We start from the raw sequence: 19,051 nt of genomic DNA, 5'->3' as shown, positions 1-19,051 counted from the left end.
AATTTTTATCTTTAAAAAATATCCAGTGCTAAAAATTAGTTGTAATTGAAGCTAATTCCCAATCTGTTCATCTAAGCTTCTGTTCCTTCAGTGGAGAAATATATGTGAAGAGTTTCTCTCAACACCAAGAAGTTGAAATAATGACCCTTCAGTTTTGCTGTTAAATATCTGCCCTAAGAATTTAAGTATTTATTTTAAAATAAAACGAAGATTAAGTACTATGAATTACCCCTCCATTTAAGAGATAAGCATCACATGATCTTAGATGACTGTGAAAATCATCATCCTAGAAAATATTTTTTTAATTCTTTTGAAAATGAAGCAATGAAAATATTTCTAGTCTTGGGCAACACTGAAATCTGCCTGGCTGCAGTTTGGTGCATATGATGACACCTCACACTCTGAACAACAGATCATGTGCCATTTAAATGCTTTTAATTTCATTTTATTAAATCATGTGTATATGTTGTGTTTGTATATGGATATGAGCACATGTTAGTACACTTTCCAGAGTCTAGACAGGGTGTTGGGTCCCCAGACGCTGGACTTATTGGCAACTGTGAGCTAACCAATATGAGTTCTGGGATCCAAACCTGCGTCCTCTGGTAGGGCATGTACGTCTCTAGTCTGTGATCACATGCCTTTTAACTAGAAAGCTTGCGGCAAATGTCCTGCTTTCCATGACTACAATATAGTTCTTGTCCCCAAAGAGTTCATAATTTATTTAAGAACAGGAAAAAAGACTTGTGGAATATCAAACAGCTCCACAGGGCATCATGTGTGCTATGGTTTGCAACAGGTGGTACATGAGACACAGCAGAGGCATAGGGAAGAAGGGTTAGTGCAATGCAGGCAAGAGCAGAGGATGGCATTTGGAAGCAAGCTCTAGTCCAAGACTAGAATCTATTCTAGTCTACTACTGGCTTATGATTTAGTGAGTGAAATAAATTCCTCTGGACTCAAATCTGTAAACCTGGGGAAAGGAAGGAAGACAAAAGCTAAATAATCCCGCTGTGTTTTTTTCTGTAATATTCTAGGCCTCTAGCTTACTGTGGTAAGTACAGTGCAAACAAAAATGCCCAGGCAGAAGCAGCAGATGCTGTGATGGTCCAGCAATGGCTATGTGTGCTCTAAATCAAGGACCCAATCCTCGTACACTATGCTTGGGAGGAGGCTGGATGATGGCTCGATGTGAAGAAAAAGAAAGAGGTACAGACAGCTAATGTGGAGGCAAGACCTCATCGTGCATTCAGTCTTTAATCCAAGCGAGTCAGGAGACTGAGCAAGGACGATCACAAATTCGAGTCCTGCCTGGGCAAGGCCAGCTTGCTCAACTTGCTGAGACACTGCCTCAAAACCAAAAATAAAAAACAAAAACTGAAGAAAAAAAAACTGAATAAAAGGGGAAGGAGGGACCTGTGTATAAAATTAAGTAAGTGAGTAAGTAAGAAAGGTGTACTTCCAAGTTTACTGTGACTGTCCATCATTTCCACGGTCAACTATGAGATGGCATCACCAAGTTTTCAGTTAATTTCAGATTTCCCTCTTCCCCTTCACAACTACTTATTCCCAAGTTATCTGGCCGGCTCACATAAAGAAGGTCTCTATGCTGAGAGGACAGAAGAAATGTAGATGACCCAGCAAAGATGCTGGACTAGGTTCAGGATGGCATCCCCATAGGAAAGCAATAGGCTCACAGTACAGAGCTGAGATGCAGTGGGACCACACAAAGTCATAAGCCTAAGCGTGTGGAAGAGCCCAAGACCTGCCTAGGGAGCTGTCTTAGTCAGGGTTTCTACTCCTGAGACAACACCACGACCAAAGAGCAAGGTGGGGAGCATAGGGTTTATTCGGCCTGCACTTCCATACTGCTGTTCATCACTGAAGGAAGTCAGGACAGAAAATCAAGCATGGCAGGAACCTAGAAGCAGGAGCTGATGCAGCGGCCATGGAGGAGTGCTACTTACTGACTTGTTTCCCATGGCTTACTCAGCCTGCTTTCTTGGAGAACCCAGGACCATCAGCCCGGGCATAGCAACATTTTCAATGGGCTAGACCCTCCCCGATTCATTACTAAGAAAATGCCTTACAGCTAGAGCTCAGGGCGGCATTTTGTTTTCTCAATTGATGTTCCTTCCTCTCTGATGACTCTAGCTTGTGTCTAACTGCAGGAGTTTCTAGCAAAGCACCAATTAAAGAATATTAGAACCAAATAGAAAAGAGGGGCAGCCCCAGAGCACATGCAAGAGCCAAGTGATGCCCCTAAGGTTTTCCTTCAACAGAATGGCCTGGGGTGCAGCCAGAAACCCAAAAAGGTGAGGAGGATGTCTGCGTGGAGGGTGGCCCAGCACTGAGTGTCTCCTGAGTACTATCTATTCACACAATGAAGTGGGAGGGGCTACCCAAATGTGTAAGTTAAAAAATGCAGGTAAAGGAGGCTGGAGAGATGGCTCAGAGGTTAAGAGCACTTACTGCTGCTCTTCCAGAGGTTCTGAACCTGGTAGCTTACAACCATCTATAATGAGATCTAGTGCCCTCTTCTGGCATGCAGGAAGAACACTGTATACATAATAAATATTTTTTAAATGCAGATAAAGCTAAGCATGACGCTTTATAAATGTTGACATACCTTATAAACTGACTCCGATTCCCACTTAACCCCACTTAGGCTTGGCGAGGATGCAATGATATCCTGTTCTCGAAGAGTCTTCTCTTCATCACTTATCTAAGAGGAAACACATTTTATGAGCCTTTTAAACTTATATTCTTCAGTTCCAATAAAGCATTTCCTACTGTAGAGAACATTCCACACTTTTATAAAAACAAGTTAATATACTAACTGTCTTGTCATTTCCAATGATTGCTAAATCATTATTAACCCTAGGGAAGGCAAAATGTGCAAGAAAATTTAACTCTAATATTTTTTAAGGTTTTTTTCCTGCCAATATCTAAAGAGATAGATAAAAGAGCAGTAACGAAGGGCCTATAGATGGAGCTCAGTTGGTGGGGTGCTTCCTTATGAGCTGTGTTCAGTCCCTGGCAGTTTATAAGCCCAGGCATGGAGACACGCTTATATGCCAGCACACAGGGGTGGAGGCACGAGGACCAGAAATTTAAGGTGACTCTTATCTTAATGAGTTTAAGATGAGCATGGGCTACATAAAATAGTCTTTAAAAATAAATAAGAACAGAGAAGGAAAGTACAATGATCAGAGGGAAAGAACCATAAAAAAAATGTTCAGGTTAAAGCCATGATGTAAAACCTGTCATCTCAGAAATGGGGAGGCTGAGAACCATGACCTGAGTTCATGACCAACCTGAGCTACAACCCGAGATCTTGATTTTAAAATGAAAATCAAGTTACTAAAGACTAAATGTGAGCATTAACCAACCAAATCAAGAGTTATACCCTGCTATTTATAAAAGTATCTATTAAAGTTAATAATGGTTTAGCTTATTTCTCAGATTTTTAGTCGCATACAATACTTTAAACTTAAAATATTACTTTTCAAGGCACTAACTTTTTTTGACCTTGTGTTGATTATATCTTCATAAAAAGACTGACAACTCTAGGTAGATAAAAATTCTAAACTTCTATACAAAAAGTGGCTCTGCAGTTAAGAGCACTGACGGAGGACCTGGATTCATTTCCTAGGACCTCCATGGTGGCTCACAATCTTCTGTAACTCCAGTTCCAGAGGATCTGACATCCTATTCTGCCTCACAGGCACAAATGTGGTACACAGACATACACGCAGGCAAAACACCTATACGCATAATTTTTTTAAAAATCTTTTTAAAGGAGAAAACAAATCTCTCCCAATTTAAAAAAAAAAGGTACAGAAATGAAGCTAAAAGTGGAACCCACATGAGTACTGAGAGAAATGTCTACGTCATATGAAACCATCACCACTCCTCTGCAGAAGCAGAAGCAGTGGTAGCACACACCTCAAACATTAAGGCACAGGCAACCAGCATTCATGAGTGAGCAACAAACACCAGTCTTTAAATGTATTTGTCTGTTTGCTCGTGTCTTCTTGTGTGTCCCAGGCTGGTCTCATTCAACTATTCTGTCAGCCTCTCCAGTGGTAAGATTAAGAAAACAAATGATGACAAATGGTGACAAGGATGTGGGGGACCTTACTCACTACTAGCAGGAATACAATCCATGGAGGTGCCTCAAGAAGTGAGAAATAAAACTACCATGTGATCCAGCTGCGCCGCTCCTGAGCATGCTCCTGAGCATACACCTACATCGAACCACAGAGGCACAGTCCACCCATGGCCATCACTGCTCTCATTGTAATAGAAATAGGAACAGCCAGATGTCCAGATGAACGGACAAATGGAATGTGAAATTTTAATGCAATTTTATGCAGCCATTAAAAAAAGAAATCAGCAGGGCAGTGGTGGTGCATGCTTTTAATCCCAGCACTCAGGAGGCAGAGGTAGGAGGATCTCTATGAGTTTGAGGCCAGCCTAGTCTACAAGAGCTAGTTCCAGGACAGGCTCCAAAGACTATAAAGAAAGCCAGTCTCAGAAAAAAAAAAAAAAAAAAAAGAAAGAAAAAGGAAGGAAGGAAGGAAGGAAGGAAGGAAGGAAGGAAGGAAGGAAGGAAGGAAGGAAGTCAGACATCCTTAATGTGAATTCTCGCTCCCTTCACTCTAGCCTGTTGCCCTGGCTCTAGTCCTCTCCCCGTCATTTCCCTTTTCCTTTTCACATCACTGTGTCTTACTAACCCACTTCCCTAAGTCTCCTTCCTCCTGTTCCCCATAAGGGCCCCTTTCTGCTTGCCAGGTTTCTACAAATACCCAAATTCAAGCCCACAAATCAAAAAATGTCTTTGTGTATCTGTATAATTTGTTTCAGTTCCATCCATCTGCTACAAATTTCCGGAGCCACAATAAAAATCAGACTGGCAATTCAGGCCTGTGGTGCAACTGTGGCGTAACTGTTAAAAAGGTAACCAACAGCTTCTGACTGGACTTAGGCCTGCTATACAGGAGGGAACTAATATCTCTGGTACGTCGACCTTGACCAAGAGTGAATAGCCACTTTAAATCCTCCTTTCTCCTATACTTATTTGAAATTTAATATGCATGCTGATGTTGCCATCATTAACAGTAACAACTGCTTAGCTGTACTGTTTTACACCAAAATAATCTGCCATACTGAAGTTAGGAACAAGTGCACCAATCTGCTCTTTTATAGTGGCTTGTGACAGCAACAAAGAAACTGGTGTCACTATCACTGAACACACAGGAAGGCTCTTGCCCTGACAAGATGCTAGCTTCTAAACATATCAGAAGCAAACAGAACAGTTCTTAAACTGCTTACAAAGAAAATGCCAGGGAAGTGCACAGCAGTGTTCAGAGGCCTCAAGAAACAAGACCATGGTTACAAAAGACTTGACTTGTCCAAACAGACAACCAAAAAATGAACTCAAGAACTTTAAAAAATAAACACATTAAGTGACTGAAGAATGGGAGAAGACTTCCTTTACCAAAACCTATAATCCAGAAAGAAGAAAGCTGTCTAATCTTCCTATACTGGAACTCACAGGATTAGGAACACAGTATGAAGATTCAGTCTTGTGCCAGCTCTTGCCAGCACCCACAGGCACTAAGCTCAGTCCCTAATACACGAGAAAATATAATAGAAGTAATCAGATACATTTTATCTAAAATTCCATGTCATTCCTGTTATGAATAAACATCACATTTTCCTCAGTGAATTAAACATTCACTCAGGAGCTGGAGATGCTGCTCTTGCAGAGGACCCAGGTCTCGTTCCCAGCACCCACATTATGGCTCATAACCATCCATTATTCCAGTTGCAGTGGATCCAATGATCCCTTTTGACCTCTTCAGGCACTAGATATACATATGGTACAAAACACAATGCAGACAAAACTGCTGAACACAGAAAATAAAATAACCTAATAAAATATTTAAGTTCACCCACTGTCATTCATACCCTAGGCTATTTAGTTATCTATTTAGTTACAACGAAAACTTAAGACAGAAAACTCTCACTAAAAATGCAAAATGACTAGCTAAAACTTTACTGGCTAGAATAAAGTACTTGACTTGATTATTTCAAATTTCCAAAATAACCCCGCAGGTCGTCTTTTCTGCTGTTCTCTCCTGGGAAATATGAGCATGTTTCATCTGCTCAAGTTCTCCTTAAAGAGATTACCTACAGCAATCATAAAATAAAACAAGATTAAGTTTTGCCTTTCTGCTTTCTGCTATCAGAGATTCTAAGTAAAAATTGATAGAGTAGAACCATTAAAAAAGAACAATAATAGAGACAAAGTATACAGGTTTTTGTTTTAATTAAAATATAATTTCATCATTTGCTCCCTCTCCTCCCTCCTAACCCTCCCATGTACCTCCCCTAACCTCCCTCTCAAATTTAACTCCTTCTTTAATCATTGTTGTTACATATGCATATATATGAATAAGCACATAAACACAACCTGCTGGGTCTGTCCGGTGTTGCCTGCATGTATATTTCTAGGGCTGGCCACCTGGTCTTGGATAATCAATCAGCAGGGTCATCCCTTGGGAAGACTTAACTCTCCCTCTATCAGCAGATGTGCATTGCTTGTAGCTCTTCCCCTAAAGGTGGATCTCCCCCACACTCCCCATCCTCCCACTCCACACCCCTCCAACCCCCCAGCTGGCACCACTGCATGCTGCCCTCCTAACAGAACCAAGATTTTCACTAGATGGTTTCAGTTTGTGGTGTGGCTTGGTTTGGTTTTGTATTCATCAAAAGCAGCCTGACTGTGTTGGAGGGACAAAGGCAACAGCAGAGGACTCAGTGAGAACTTCAGTATAAAATGGTCTTTACCCCAGGAGCACATCGGGATGAGCAGGAGCACAACAAATCAGAGTAAAATAACCTAGAATGAGAAGACGTGGAAAGAATGGAGATAAAGAGGGAGTAATTAAGAAAGACGCACACAAAGGAAGCTAACTATTATGAAGCCATGACTGGGCCAATGTCATGAAACAGCAGCATCCTTAAGTAAAAGTATTCCTTCACACGGTAACCAACTTAGCTGCACTTCCTGTGGCACGCCATGCCTTTCACCTCTGTGACTTTACACACATTTCTGTCTCTGAAACACCCGTCCACACCTAATAGACACATGAGCAGCTAAACAACTAAAGCAATATAACTGTCCTATTAACTTATAATATCAATTTGAAGGGGTATTTGCTTCCATTTGTTTCATATCTTTTTTTAAGCTTCAGCTGCTGCTGGCACTCAGGTGGGCACTGTAGCGACAGGCCTGGAGATGCTGCACAGAAGGATTGAAGGTGGAGACTGGAGTGAGTGCCCACAGTGGCAGCTGGGAAGTGCACAGGGAGGATTGGGGGAGCCTAAAGCTGTCGGGAAGCAAGTTAGGGCCAGGGCCAAAGTTACCTACATTGGAACCTGGGCCCCATGCCCTAAGCCACTACTCTTGCTGTCTTCTGACTCCAGGACAAGGTTGGGAGTCTCTAGGCAACTTTCTACAGGAGCAAAATACACAGAGATGCTGCTGCGCTTTTGTGATAGTCAGAGGGTTTACAAATCTTTGTTCCTCCTTCACTCCTGGCTCCACTAGGGCCATATGATAGACAGCTGGGCTCTAGCCCATGTTTCAGAGGTAATAACACTCTGGCCCAGAGTGAGCACTACAATTGTTGCTGGCCTAATAGATGGGATGGGGGAGAGGGTGGGACAGGGGCTAGAAGAGGGGCCCCAGAGGGCATCAAGTCACAGGCACTACACGCTTGGTGTTGGTGAGACCAGCGCCAGGGCGCCACCCGGTCAGCACAATGACCAGCGAGCCATTAAGCAGTGCCCCAATCTTGAGTTACTCAGCACAGTATCCACTGCAACAGCAAAAATCCTAGACAAGCCATTACAAAGTGTGCTGGTTAAAGAACAAACTTTAGAGTACCAGGCCAAACAACCCTAACGTCAAAAGAAACAAAACCACACTCCCCTTGAAGACAACAGACAGGGTCATCTCCCTTCTTTTCAGAGTCCCCAACCTCACTAGGCAAAGTGACAACAGATGAGGACTAGGGCCTGCTAAACAAAGGAGAGATGGCTCAGTGGTTAAGAGCATTGCCTGTTCTTCAAAAGGTCCTGAGTTCAATTCCCAGCAACCACATGGTGGCTCACAACCATCTGTAAAGAGGTCCGGTGCCCTCTTCTGGCCTGCAGACATACACACAGACAGAATATTGTATACATAATAAATAAATAAATATTTAAAAAAAACAAAGGGGACCCTTTCCACAATAAAATGAGACCCCAAAGGACCCCTGGGGGAAGAACAAACTACAACTGATCACCAATCCCATGAGGAAAGAACATGCTGCCTTGACACTGAGACAATTAGGAAAAAGGAAAGTTCTAGAAAAACAGGAAAAACAAAGTGCTAGACCTAGAGAAACCATGGCCACCCCATTTATACAGTATGAGCAGACCAGTCCTGAGCCTGAAGATGACTGTAAATGAGTCTCTGGCTGGAAAAATTCTCAGAAGCCAAAACTTGTCTCAGAGGAGGTAAGATTCATTCTGAAAATTCACGAAAAGGTGAAAGTAAGAAAGTAAGCACACTGCATGATTGCAGGAAGTTAGGGCCTACCAGGCCAAAAGGAGCCAACCTGGAGTCTGCCTGGAGCTGCCAAAGGTCCTGTCTGTGCCTAGCCAATAAGGAGAAACCAAGTGGTGTTTCCTGAGTGCCTAGCAGCAGGCGCTGTCAGAGGTCCTGATCGTGCCTGGTCAATGAGAGAGGAGCATGAGATGCTGCCCATCAACTGCCACCCAGGCTGGGTACTGAGAGGGTGTCTGTTTTTCCTGTTGTTAAATGAGTCTGCTGTAAACCTTCTACCTGACTCCTGGGTCTCTGGTCGTTGCATCGCGGCTTTTCACCCCTTCCTCCGAGGAAGTTAGGACCCAACAGTACATGATGACGGCAGGCACACAAGAAACAAGAGAGCCCGACTGAGAACAAGCGGTAACAGGAGCGAGGCGAGCAATGTGTGCCAGGGTCCCAGTAATCAAGTGAGCTGAAAGCAATCTCTTGAGCCTAGAAGCTTTTTAGTTTGCCTTCTGTTGCTCTGCTAAAACATTCTGACTGAAAGCAACTTGAGGAGAAAAAGGTTTATTTGGCTTTCGACTTGCAGCCCATTATCAAGGGAAAGGCAGAAACAGGAACCATGAAGGATGCTGCTTTCTGCCTTGCTTTTCCAGAACTTGTTCAGCTTGCCTTTTATATAGCCCAGGGTCATCTGCCCATGGGTGGTCCCACTCCCACCAATCATCAATCCCACAGTCATGCCTACAGGCAACCTGATGGAGCAAATTGGCCAAAACTAACCAGCATGAGCACCAAAAGCACCCAGTTCAGAGTGTGAAAAACAATCCCAACAAACATATTTTGGATAATAAATAAAAAAGAAAAATAAATTTAAAAAGTAGCCCAAAAAGGTCTCTAGGTATAGCTCAGTAGTAGAGTGTGTACCTAGTATGTGCAGAGATCTTAGGTCTAATCTCCAGTACCCCTGTCAAAAAAAAAAAAAAAACTCCTATGAATCACAATATTCAAAATTAAAATCTCACTGAGATTAGGACAAAGAAATCAGATTAGTGAAGTATCACACTGGAAGATCACAGTTCACAAGAAACCATCTGTAACTCATCAGATAACCACTGCTAGCAAGAAGAAGAAAATGAAAGACTGAAGATGAGATATAAAACTAAGACAACCTATAAAGCATCTCACTGACACCCCAGACAGTCAAAAGAAAAGGAAGTTTAATATAAGGATGGCAGCGAATTTTCCAAGCTCTATAAGACACCATCTATATACTTAGGAAGTCTAGTGAGACCTAAGCAGAATAATTTTAAAAAAGAATTCTACTCACACTGAGAATGCTTAAATCAAGCAGAAGTGAATAAACCTAATTTTCTAAGGAGCTTTAGGGGAGTTTAGAAAGAACAGAAAGCTGGAGAGGTGGTTCAGTCATTCAGAGCACTGACTGATCTTCCACAGGACCGGGGTTCAATTCCCAGCACCCACATGGTAGCACTCTCTGTAATTCCAGTTCCACAAGTCCTCTTCCGGCTTCCTCATGCACCAGGCACTCAGGTGGTGCAGACAGACACGCAGGCAAAATACTCACAGACACAACAGATAGATAGATAGATAGATAGATAGATAGATAGATAGATAGATAGATAGATAGACAGACAGACAGACAGACAAACTCCACAGCTTAAGGCCACCAGGGCTTTTGTGTAAAGAACAGTGGGCATTTCCCTATAAGTTCCCTTGATGAAAAGCGCATGCTTCTGAGTTACTAATGTGTTATTTGCATAACTGTCCTGGCTCCTCAGTAGATGAAAGGGACCACTTACATTCTGTTTTTAATGTTTATTTATTATAATATTTGATATATATAGTGTTTTGCCTATAGTTATGTATGTGCACACACAGGCCACAAGAGGAAGTCATAATCCCTGGAACTGGAATTACAAATGGTTTTGGGTGCTGAGAATCAAACCTGGATCTTCTGAAAAAGCAACAAGTGTTCTTAACCACTGAGCCGACGCTCGAGCGCCCATTTACATCTGGATCTAAATGTTACTGGATCTCCTGCCTGCACACTCACGCCCACATTTTATCCTGTTTGGGAATATTTATTTAACCACATGTCAAGAGCTGGGAGACTAAATTGAAATATCGTAATTCATTTTACCCCATTTTTACCCCAATAGTTTAATATAAACTATTCATTAACAAATTCTCTGATCTTATATCATTAAATTTGTAATAAATATTTTAAGAGAAAACTCAAGTGAAAGGTAGCATGCTTTGCATGTCACTTGAAGTTGATTCTCACACGTTTACTAATAAAATTATGTCTTTGAAAACTGTAACTGTTTCTTTAATTCCCAACTCTTCCAAGATCTCCATCAACTGGCAGGATGCCTGTTTCTCCGCACCATTTTCTGTTACTGAGTTTCTCATTTTCCTCTTTATGACGCTCCCTTATGCTATCTTCTGCAATAACCTTTTGGTGCACAATTAAAAACCTTCCAAACTCAATCTTCTTTGAGGCTCCAACTGGCAAATGTTTTCCAAAAAGAGAGAGAGAAAGAGAAAGTAATTTTCTTTCCCCATCTTTACAACTGCGCCCAGTGCACAACTGTTGGACTGTACTTGATTCTATGTCTTTAAACTATAGAGCAGGCTGGTCATTTTCAAGTTTCTTGGACAAGAGGCAGCAAGATTCTGATTAATGAAAAGCATGATGATATCTGAAGTCATCGAAGCCCACCAGTTATCAGGACACTAACGAGTATCACTTCACTAACAGAGGAGGAAATATGGAAAGTGTCATCAACCGAGATTTCTGCTGCGGCCACATTGATTCAAGAAAATAGAAATAAAAGATCACAGAAAAACAAGGCCAGGAAAAATAAATGAGTCTGTTAATGCTTTCTCTTATCAACTATAATAAATCAAGTTTCTGTCAATTTATTTTAGTAAGTTGGGAATTACTAAATGTGCATTTCCACTGTACTCAAATTCCCATGGATAGAACAGAAGCTGTCTTGTACCTGGGCAAAGGGGAGAGTGTTTACTGGAGATGTCCAAATGTCACACTGACACTGAAAACATTAGGAACCAGTCTTACTGTCCTGACAATGGTGTCCTATCTGCTGACCCAATCCGACACTTTAATACCTCAAGCACTTGAAGGTGACGGATGACACGCCATCTGACAGAATTCTACCTCCATTCCGCTAGCGAGATGCTACACTCCAGATTAACCAGCACACACAAACACCTTCTTTTCTCTTTCCTTAACTCACAGACTAGATGAAGCATTCTAGAACAAAATTATTTTCCCCTGTTGTTTCTTAAAAATATTGTCTCCCAGACTATATATATTAATGTAAATTTTCTATAGCATGCAACATAACTGTGAATCTCCTACCTCATTTAGCAAGACTAATACAAAACAGTCTGCTAATATAAACAGAAAAGGACCATGTGGCAAGCTCATGTTCACATCCACAGCCACACATGAAACACTCTGGCCCCACCAATCACAAGCCCTGGACGGCATCAATGACAGGATGTGTGCAGAGTCATGGAAGGCTGTCCTTTCTTGAGGGAGAGTGAGTGAGCTGGGTCGCCTGGACCCCCTGAGGCTTGGCCTGCACAGAGCAGAGTCTTCTAAGGCTGGTGTGACATGTTTGAAACAGTCATGACCAAAGCAAGGCTTCCTGGCTCAGGTCTTAGGGCGTTCAGCACTGGCTCGGCTGCAACGAACCTTTCAGTGAGACGGAAACTTCTCAGAGTCACTGTTCCATGTTCAAAACAGCAAGGGTAACAGTCAAGGAGAACGCAGAACAATTCTCCAGTCAGAGCAGCCAGCTAGAGGGAAGGACCTGACAGCCACCAAACAGCCAGCTAGCCCTATCCAATAGCTCTTGTCAATTTAAGACATCTAAGAGTTTCTGGAAGAGGGTGCTAGCTTCTCTGGGGCTGTGGACTGTAGGTTGGTTATCCTTTGCTTTATGTCTGGTATCCACGTATGAGTGAGTACATACTATATTTGTCTTTCTGGGTCTGGGTTACATCACTCAGTATGGTTTTGTCTAGTTCCATCCATTTGCTTGCAAATTTAAAGATGTCATTGTTTTCTATTACTAAGTAATACTCCATTGTGTAAATGTACCACATTTCTTTATAGATGCAGAGATACACAGCTAACCACTGGGCCGAGCTCCCAGAGAACAAACAAAGCGATGGAGGAGCAATAACATGAACTAAGGGGTCAAGACCATGATGGGGAAATCCACAGAATCAGCTGACCCGACCTAGTGGGAGATCGCTGACTCTGGACTGACAACTGGGGAACCTGCATAAGACAGAACTGTTGTGCCCAGATTACGACCCCCAGAGAGAGACCACCAGAAAGGCCCAGACTGTAATAAGCAAGGTTTAATCAGCATAATACAAACATGTTTGGAGCTCATCTCCATCCCTGTTACGGTAAAGGGGCACGTATTACGTGCTTCCTATAGGTTGGACACTGTGTTTGATAACAGGTAAGACACAAGGTTCATGCTCTCAGAAGACACAGATGTAATGGCAGGAAAGTTGTGACAGAGCAATACAGAATACTCAAAAGCACAAAGACGGATTTCTAAGACAATCTTAGACAAGTGTCCTGAAAGAAAACCTATGCAAATTAAAGCATGAGTAATGAGTCAGAATTAGGTGAAACAGAGGGAAGAATATTTAAGATCAAAGGAACAAAACATTTCCAAAACTAAAAGCAGTCATTATGGAGTGCACAGAATTGAAAGAGAGTGATGAAGAAGTCAGATGCATGGGCTGTAGAAATGGCCAACACAAAGAAACCTCAACAGCACCTTTGGAAGTGCTCTGTCTCATAATGTTGACAGGGCTTTTATATTTTAACCTTACAGGTCCATTGTGTATATATTCTGCAGGCAAGAATGCTCACTGTACAAGCCTGAGGACCTGCAATCAGATCCTGGTACCGACATAAAAATAGCCAGCCATTGCCCTATGACCTGTAAGCACCTGTAACACCAACACTATCAGGGGATGGGTGTTGAAGACAGGAATGCCTGGGCTTGCTGTCACCAGGGAGGCTCGAGGTTCATCGAGAGGCTCTGTGATGGCTACTCTTGGTTATCAGCCTGACTACATCTGGAAGGAGCTACAATGCAGAAATGGAGGCCACACTTGGGATCCGGACTGGAAGGCCTTTAATCCTGACCTTGAGGCAAGCAGACACACCTTTAATCTGAGTCCTACCTTCTGCTGGAAGCTTATATAAGAACAATAGAAAAGGGGACGCTTCCTTCTTTGCCTGCTTGCCCTTGCCTTGCCAGAACATCTATCCCTTCACTGGCATTGAAGACTGCTTCTTCAGGATTCCAGCATCTACAGAAGACCAGCAAAGACGCCCAGCCTCATGGGACTGAGCAACTACTGGATTCCATTCACAGCCAGTCATTGTTGGATTGGTTGGACTGAAGGCTATAAACTATTCAAATAAATATACATACATACATACATACACATGGGGGGGAACAAATTCAGTCCGTAAGTTATCCCGAGAACCCCGACTACTCCAGGCGCTATCTCAAGGGAATGAGGTGCAGAGACATAGAACAGGACACTCAACACCCTGCTCCAGCCTCCACAAGTGTACACACACACACACACACACACACACACACACACACACACACTGGACTGTGAAGGGGTTAAACAGATATGCACACTCTCGCTTCATTGTATATAATTGGTTGGGTGAGAAATTAATTACACTAGCCCAAACTACAAGAGCAGTGATGAAGCTGAACAGAGGGACACACTCGACAGGCACCTGAGCACAGAACTGACAGCTGGATGGATGGGTTACTAAGCTGCCCGAGAAAAGAACCAGCAACACTCTGCCACCCTCATCCTACCCTACTGGAACCTGCTTTATAATCTAAGAACAAAAGCCTAGCTGACCTTAAATGAGCCCCCCCACCTTTGTACCCTTAAAGTCTCTCAGTTAAAAGTGCTCATGATCAAGGTCCTCCAGCTGTCCAGCTATTTATTAGTCTAGAACTCATCCACATACATCCTTAACCCATAAAATCTATACTCAGTCACTGGAAGATTGAAGGATTTCAAATTCTATTAGCTTATATTCCCGATGTTCTTATAATTTATCATACACATACCTGCAGCACATATAAAAGATTCAAGTGCACACTGAATTCCACCCAATGTTTTACACACACACACACACACACACACACACACACATCTTACACAAATTTTATGCAAAAGTCAGAACCATAAAAAATAATAGTTGATGGATAATAGATTAATATATGCTTTGTGTACCAGACACACGTCTAAGAGCTTTGCAAACTGTTTTATGACCTTCGAACTGACAAGTTAATGTTTCTGTATTCTCTACCATACAGATGAGCAAAACAAATCAGGATGAAGAAACAACTGATCAGCACAGCAGTGGCATCCAACGCCAAGATTATGGAACCTAGAGTCCTGCTCCCCTGACAGACACTGCTCACACTGACTCGAGAAGACTTGGCCACCAGTAAAGACAGGCTGGAATACACGCATGGTGCATCCCTCCTCCTCTATGCACACTGTCAGTGAACACGTATAGAACAACTTTTGCTTCTTTGTGCTGTTCTGTCTTAGGAAAACCAGAGTCCCACAGTACTTACAAAGGTCAGACTAGAAAATCTAATGAAGTCCAATAAGCTTGGTTTTTGAGAGAGAGAGAGAGAGAATTTAGCTCTTCCTGACAGGGTCTTATATGTATCCCATTTGACCTCAAACTGTTTCTGTAGCTCAGACTGGTGTTGATCCTCTGACCCTCCCACCTCCAGCCCCCCTCCCCCCATATCCTCACACACACACACCCCAGGCCTCACTAGAATTACAGGCATGTACAACACCCACCAGTTTAGGAGGTGCCTGTGAAGGAACCCTGAGCTCTGGGCATGCTGGGCCAGCACTCTACATCCCCACCTGAGACTAGGGAAATGGCAGTTTACCCTCCAAGTCTTTGCTTCACAGAACTTGCGAATAACCCTGCCACACCACACACTCATAGTCAGTACACAGGTAACTTACTGTATGTGCTATTTCTAAGTTAATGTCTAAATTGGTTTGATAAGTTGATTTGAAATAATGGAAGTCATCTCTGAAAGGTCCACTTAGGTAATCAGCATCTGCCTCTAATCAAACTAAGATGATTAACAAATTAAGCCCTTTAATTAGCATTTTACATAATTTAGGCAAATCCTTCTTAGTTTTAAAAAGGTGAAACAGAATTCATCAATTAGAATTCCTCTTAATTTTGGTTAATTATCTCCTTTAAACTGTATTAATTATCTAATTTTACAGCATGTACAGTAAAAACAAAGAAATATAATTTAAAATTAATGTTTACTTCTTGAAATCTAGCATTTTATAAAATTTAGGCTAGTTCTGTCCATCTGGGCAAATTAATAGAAAACTCTAGAGGAAAACAGATTTAGTTTTGGTATCAACTCTCCAGAGTCAACTTCAGGCACAATAAAATCAACTGGCATTCTTAAAGAAGAAGGCAGGGGTAGAGGAGAGGAGGAAGGGCAAGGGTAGGGGAAAGAGGAAGGGCAGGGATGGGGGAAGGAGGAAGAACTCAGAAGCCCAAGCTTTGGTGTCCACTGATCAATCAAACAAACACTTCGAAACTATTTTAAGCACTTACTCAAGTGCCAATACTTTTAATACAATTTATAATCTACTGTAGGCGCTTGGAAAATATCAGTCTGTTCGCTGACTAGAAGAACTATAAGGACTGCTGAGTATTGAACCCAAGCCTCACTGAGACAAGGACCCGCAGGCTGGGTTAGAGCACTACAGCTCGTTCAACTTCGAGGTACATGTACACTGACCGTTCCATTTAATTCACTTATGCTTAATTACCTTCCAACCATCTCCTACGGAAGGAGGACACACACACGCGCACACACGCTCACACACACGCACGCACACATGCAGCTACAGAGCATGTTATTTTCTCTCCTATACCAAACAGACCACTGGTAACTGCAGTACTCTGGCTCCCCCAAATGACACTTCTCGAGCACAATAGTTCCTGGCAACTAAGAAAGAAATACAAGCAGATTCCTTGAAGTCCATCTTCTTGGGGGAAAAAAAAAAAAAAACTGTCAGAAATACATTCAATCTGAGTGTCATCACCTCTCACTTCCCCTACTCTCAGCCTCATCAAATAAGAACATTTAATTTCAAGCAAAAACTTTCCTCTAAGTCCCAAACAGTGAAGGAATGTATAAGTAAGAAAAAAAACTGAAGTCTGTATCAAGGGTTTAAAAGACAGAAGGTAGTCAAGTGGAAGACAGACAAATACTGCATGTTTCTCAAACACACACAACCTAGATTTAAACTTCACACACACACACACACACACACACACACGCACGCACAACATAAACGGAGACAGGGGACTCTAAGGGAGGGTAATGAGGTCTGGTCAGAAGAAAGGAGGGGAGCCAGGGAAGGGTGCTGGGAGTGAGGTTAAATATGACCAAGATACAATAACATACGTAAGAAAATGCCATAATGAAACCCATTTTATATGCTAATTGGAATATTTTAAAAGAAGGCTTTATGTAAGAAATACCCAAAAGTAAAATACATATTTATCAAGCAAATTAGTGCCAAGATTTGAACTGGTCAATCTTCAGAAACCCAAAAGCCTAACTGAATGAATAAAAGTGTCACTGCCTAAGATCCCTTGTCTGATTTTAGTTTTTGCTTTGTTATGTTTGAGACAGAGCCTCACTATGTACCCATGGTTGGCCTAAAACTCACTACATAGACCTGGCTAGCCTTGAACCCGGGGATCTACTGGTCTCTGCCTCCCAAGTGCTACAGTTAAAATCTAGCCCACCATGCCTGGCACTTTAGACATTTAACACCATTGCAGAGTTAGAAGTCTCAGAATCACTTCAGTTTCTATATGCATAATAAAAGTGCTTAATAAATAAAATTAGTATGACCATGCACTTGCCAAGGACTATGTGATTCATGGAGATGATTTCATTCAATTTCACAATAATCCTAGATTTCAGTAAAAGCTTGGTAACGTGGTCAGACTCGTAAGTCTGCTGCACTAATTGCCCAGGTCACTCCCGCTGCTCCCTCGACTGTCCTCCTCTCCACAGCTCCACAGCGGTGTGTGTGGGATTTTGGCTCCACTGCTTTCGCCCTTGACCTCCTAATCTCAGCCTAGCATTCTGAACTGCCACTGTCATCTCCACCGGCCTATGGCATTCATAAGCAATATTTTCAAGCAAACACACATCTTGCCCTAAGAATACACTCCTACTTTTACATCCCCACTATCACCAGCATCACACAGCATCACACTACCCTTATCTTCTGCACCCAGATCTGGCGCCAGTCTTCAGGCCACGCCCACCAAGACTCAAGCTCTCAGTTCTTCTGTCCACAAACCCTCCTTACCTACATTATCAGACACTAATAACATCTTCTGAATTAACCTGCCTCGTCAGCTCTCCATTCCTTTGCATTCTCAAGTCTCACCATGGTGGTTATCTGCACAAAGATCTGGTCATGCTCCTCAAATCCTCTAACAATGCCCCTGCCCTTCTATCCAGCTAATCTCATCCTCTGTTCTTTTCCATAATTTAAAACAAATTTCCTTATCATCAGACTGTACACCAGGCTAGATGAACAAGTGAGAAACCCTGTCTCAAAAATAAAGTAGAAAGTAATAAATGAAGGCATCCAACGTTGATCTATGACTTCCACACACGTGCGCACACCCATATCCACACACAAAATGAAATTCTACACAATAAAGTTGTATGGTTCCCCAACGATGTTACACAGAGAAACAAAGGATGGGGAAAGTACCTGTGGTATATTGATATACTTAGCTTCTAATTCTGACAAGAATTATTAGTTAAAAGGAAGCATTTTAGCAAAATTACAGTTAATGCTTTAATTTCCAACATTAATGTGAATCTCTGATCTCACACCTGTGTTTGCGTATCCTTTTTGATGAGCCCTGTTACTTTAAATGTCACTTCTTTTTTGGTGCTAGGTAAGGACAACGTGTGAGAAAAAAAAATCTGATCCATATTTACTAAGTGTTCAATGATTTACATATCTCAAAATATCCACTAGCCTGCCTGGGAGTTGCGGGGACTTCTAGCCTCCCTTATCATCGGGCTCCTCATGGAGCTGTTGGGAGGATTAAACCATATAAGTCCCTAAAGCGTTTAGCTAAGTGATTGGTACTCAGTAGACGCTGTAAACGTTAGCTGTCAGAGATTAGCTTCCTCTGCTTACATGTCTTAGCAGATGTGATTCTATTTAGTCATTAGCATCTTTCTAGGAAATGAGGACCCCATGCAAGTTTGG

At 42.2% G+C, this 19,051-nt stretch overlaps 1 protein-coding gene across 1 annotated transcript in view; it reads right to left on the bottom strand.

The window, feature by feature from the left end:
- Positions 1–19,051, bottom strand: part of Prim2 (DNA primase subunit 2) — a 174,818-nt gene that overhangs the window by 142,672 nt on the left and 13,095 nt on the right. The window contains exon 6 of the mRNA XM_050134776.1: positions 2,630–2,725. Within this exon, the coding sequence (XP_049990733.1) occupies positions 2,630–2,725 (96 nt within the window). The remainder of the gene's footprint in view (positions 1–2,629; positions 2,726–19,051) is intronic.

Source organism: Alexandromys fortis, unplaced genomic scaffold (assembly GCF_014885135.2).
Source record: "Alexandromys fortis isolate MF-2015 unplaced genomic scaffold, M_Fortis_MF-2015_v1.1 scaffold_20, whole genome shotgun sequence".
NCBI lineage: Eukaryota > Metazoa > Chordata > Mammalia > Rodentia > Cricetidae > Alexandromys > Alexandromys fortis.
The sequence above is the reverse complement of the archived record's forward strand: the minus strand, read 5'-3'. Positions and strand labels throughout refer to the sequence as shown.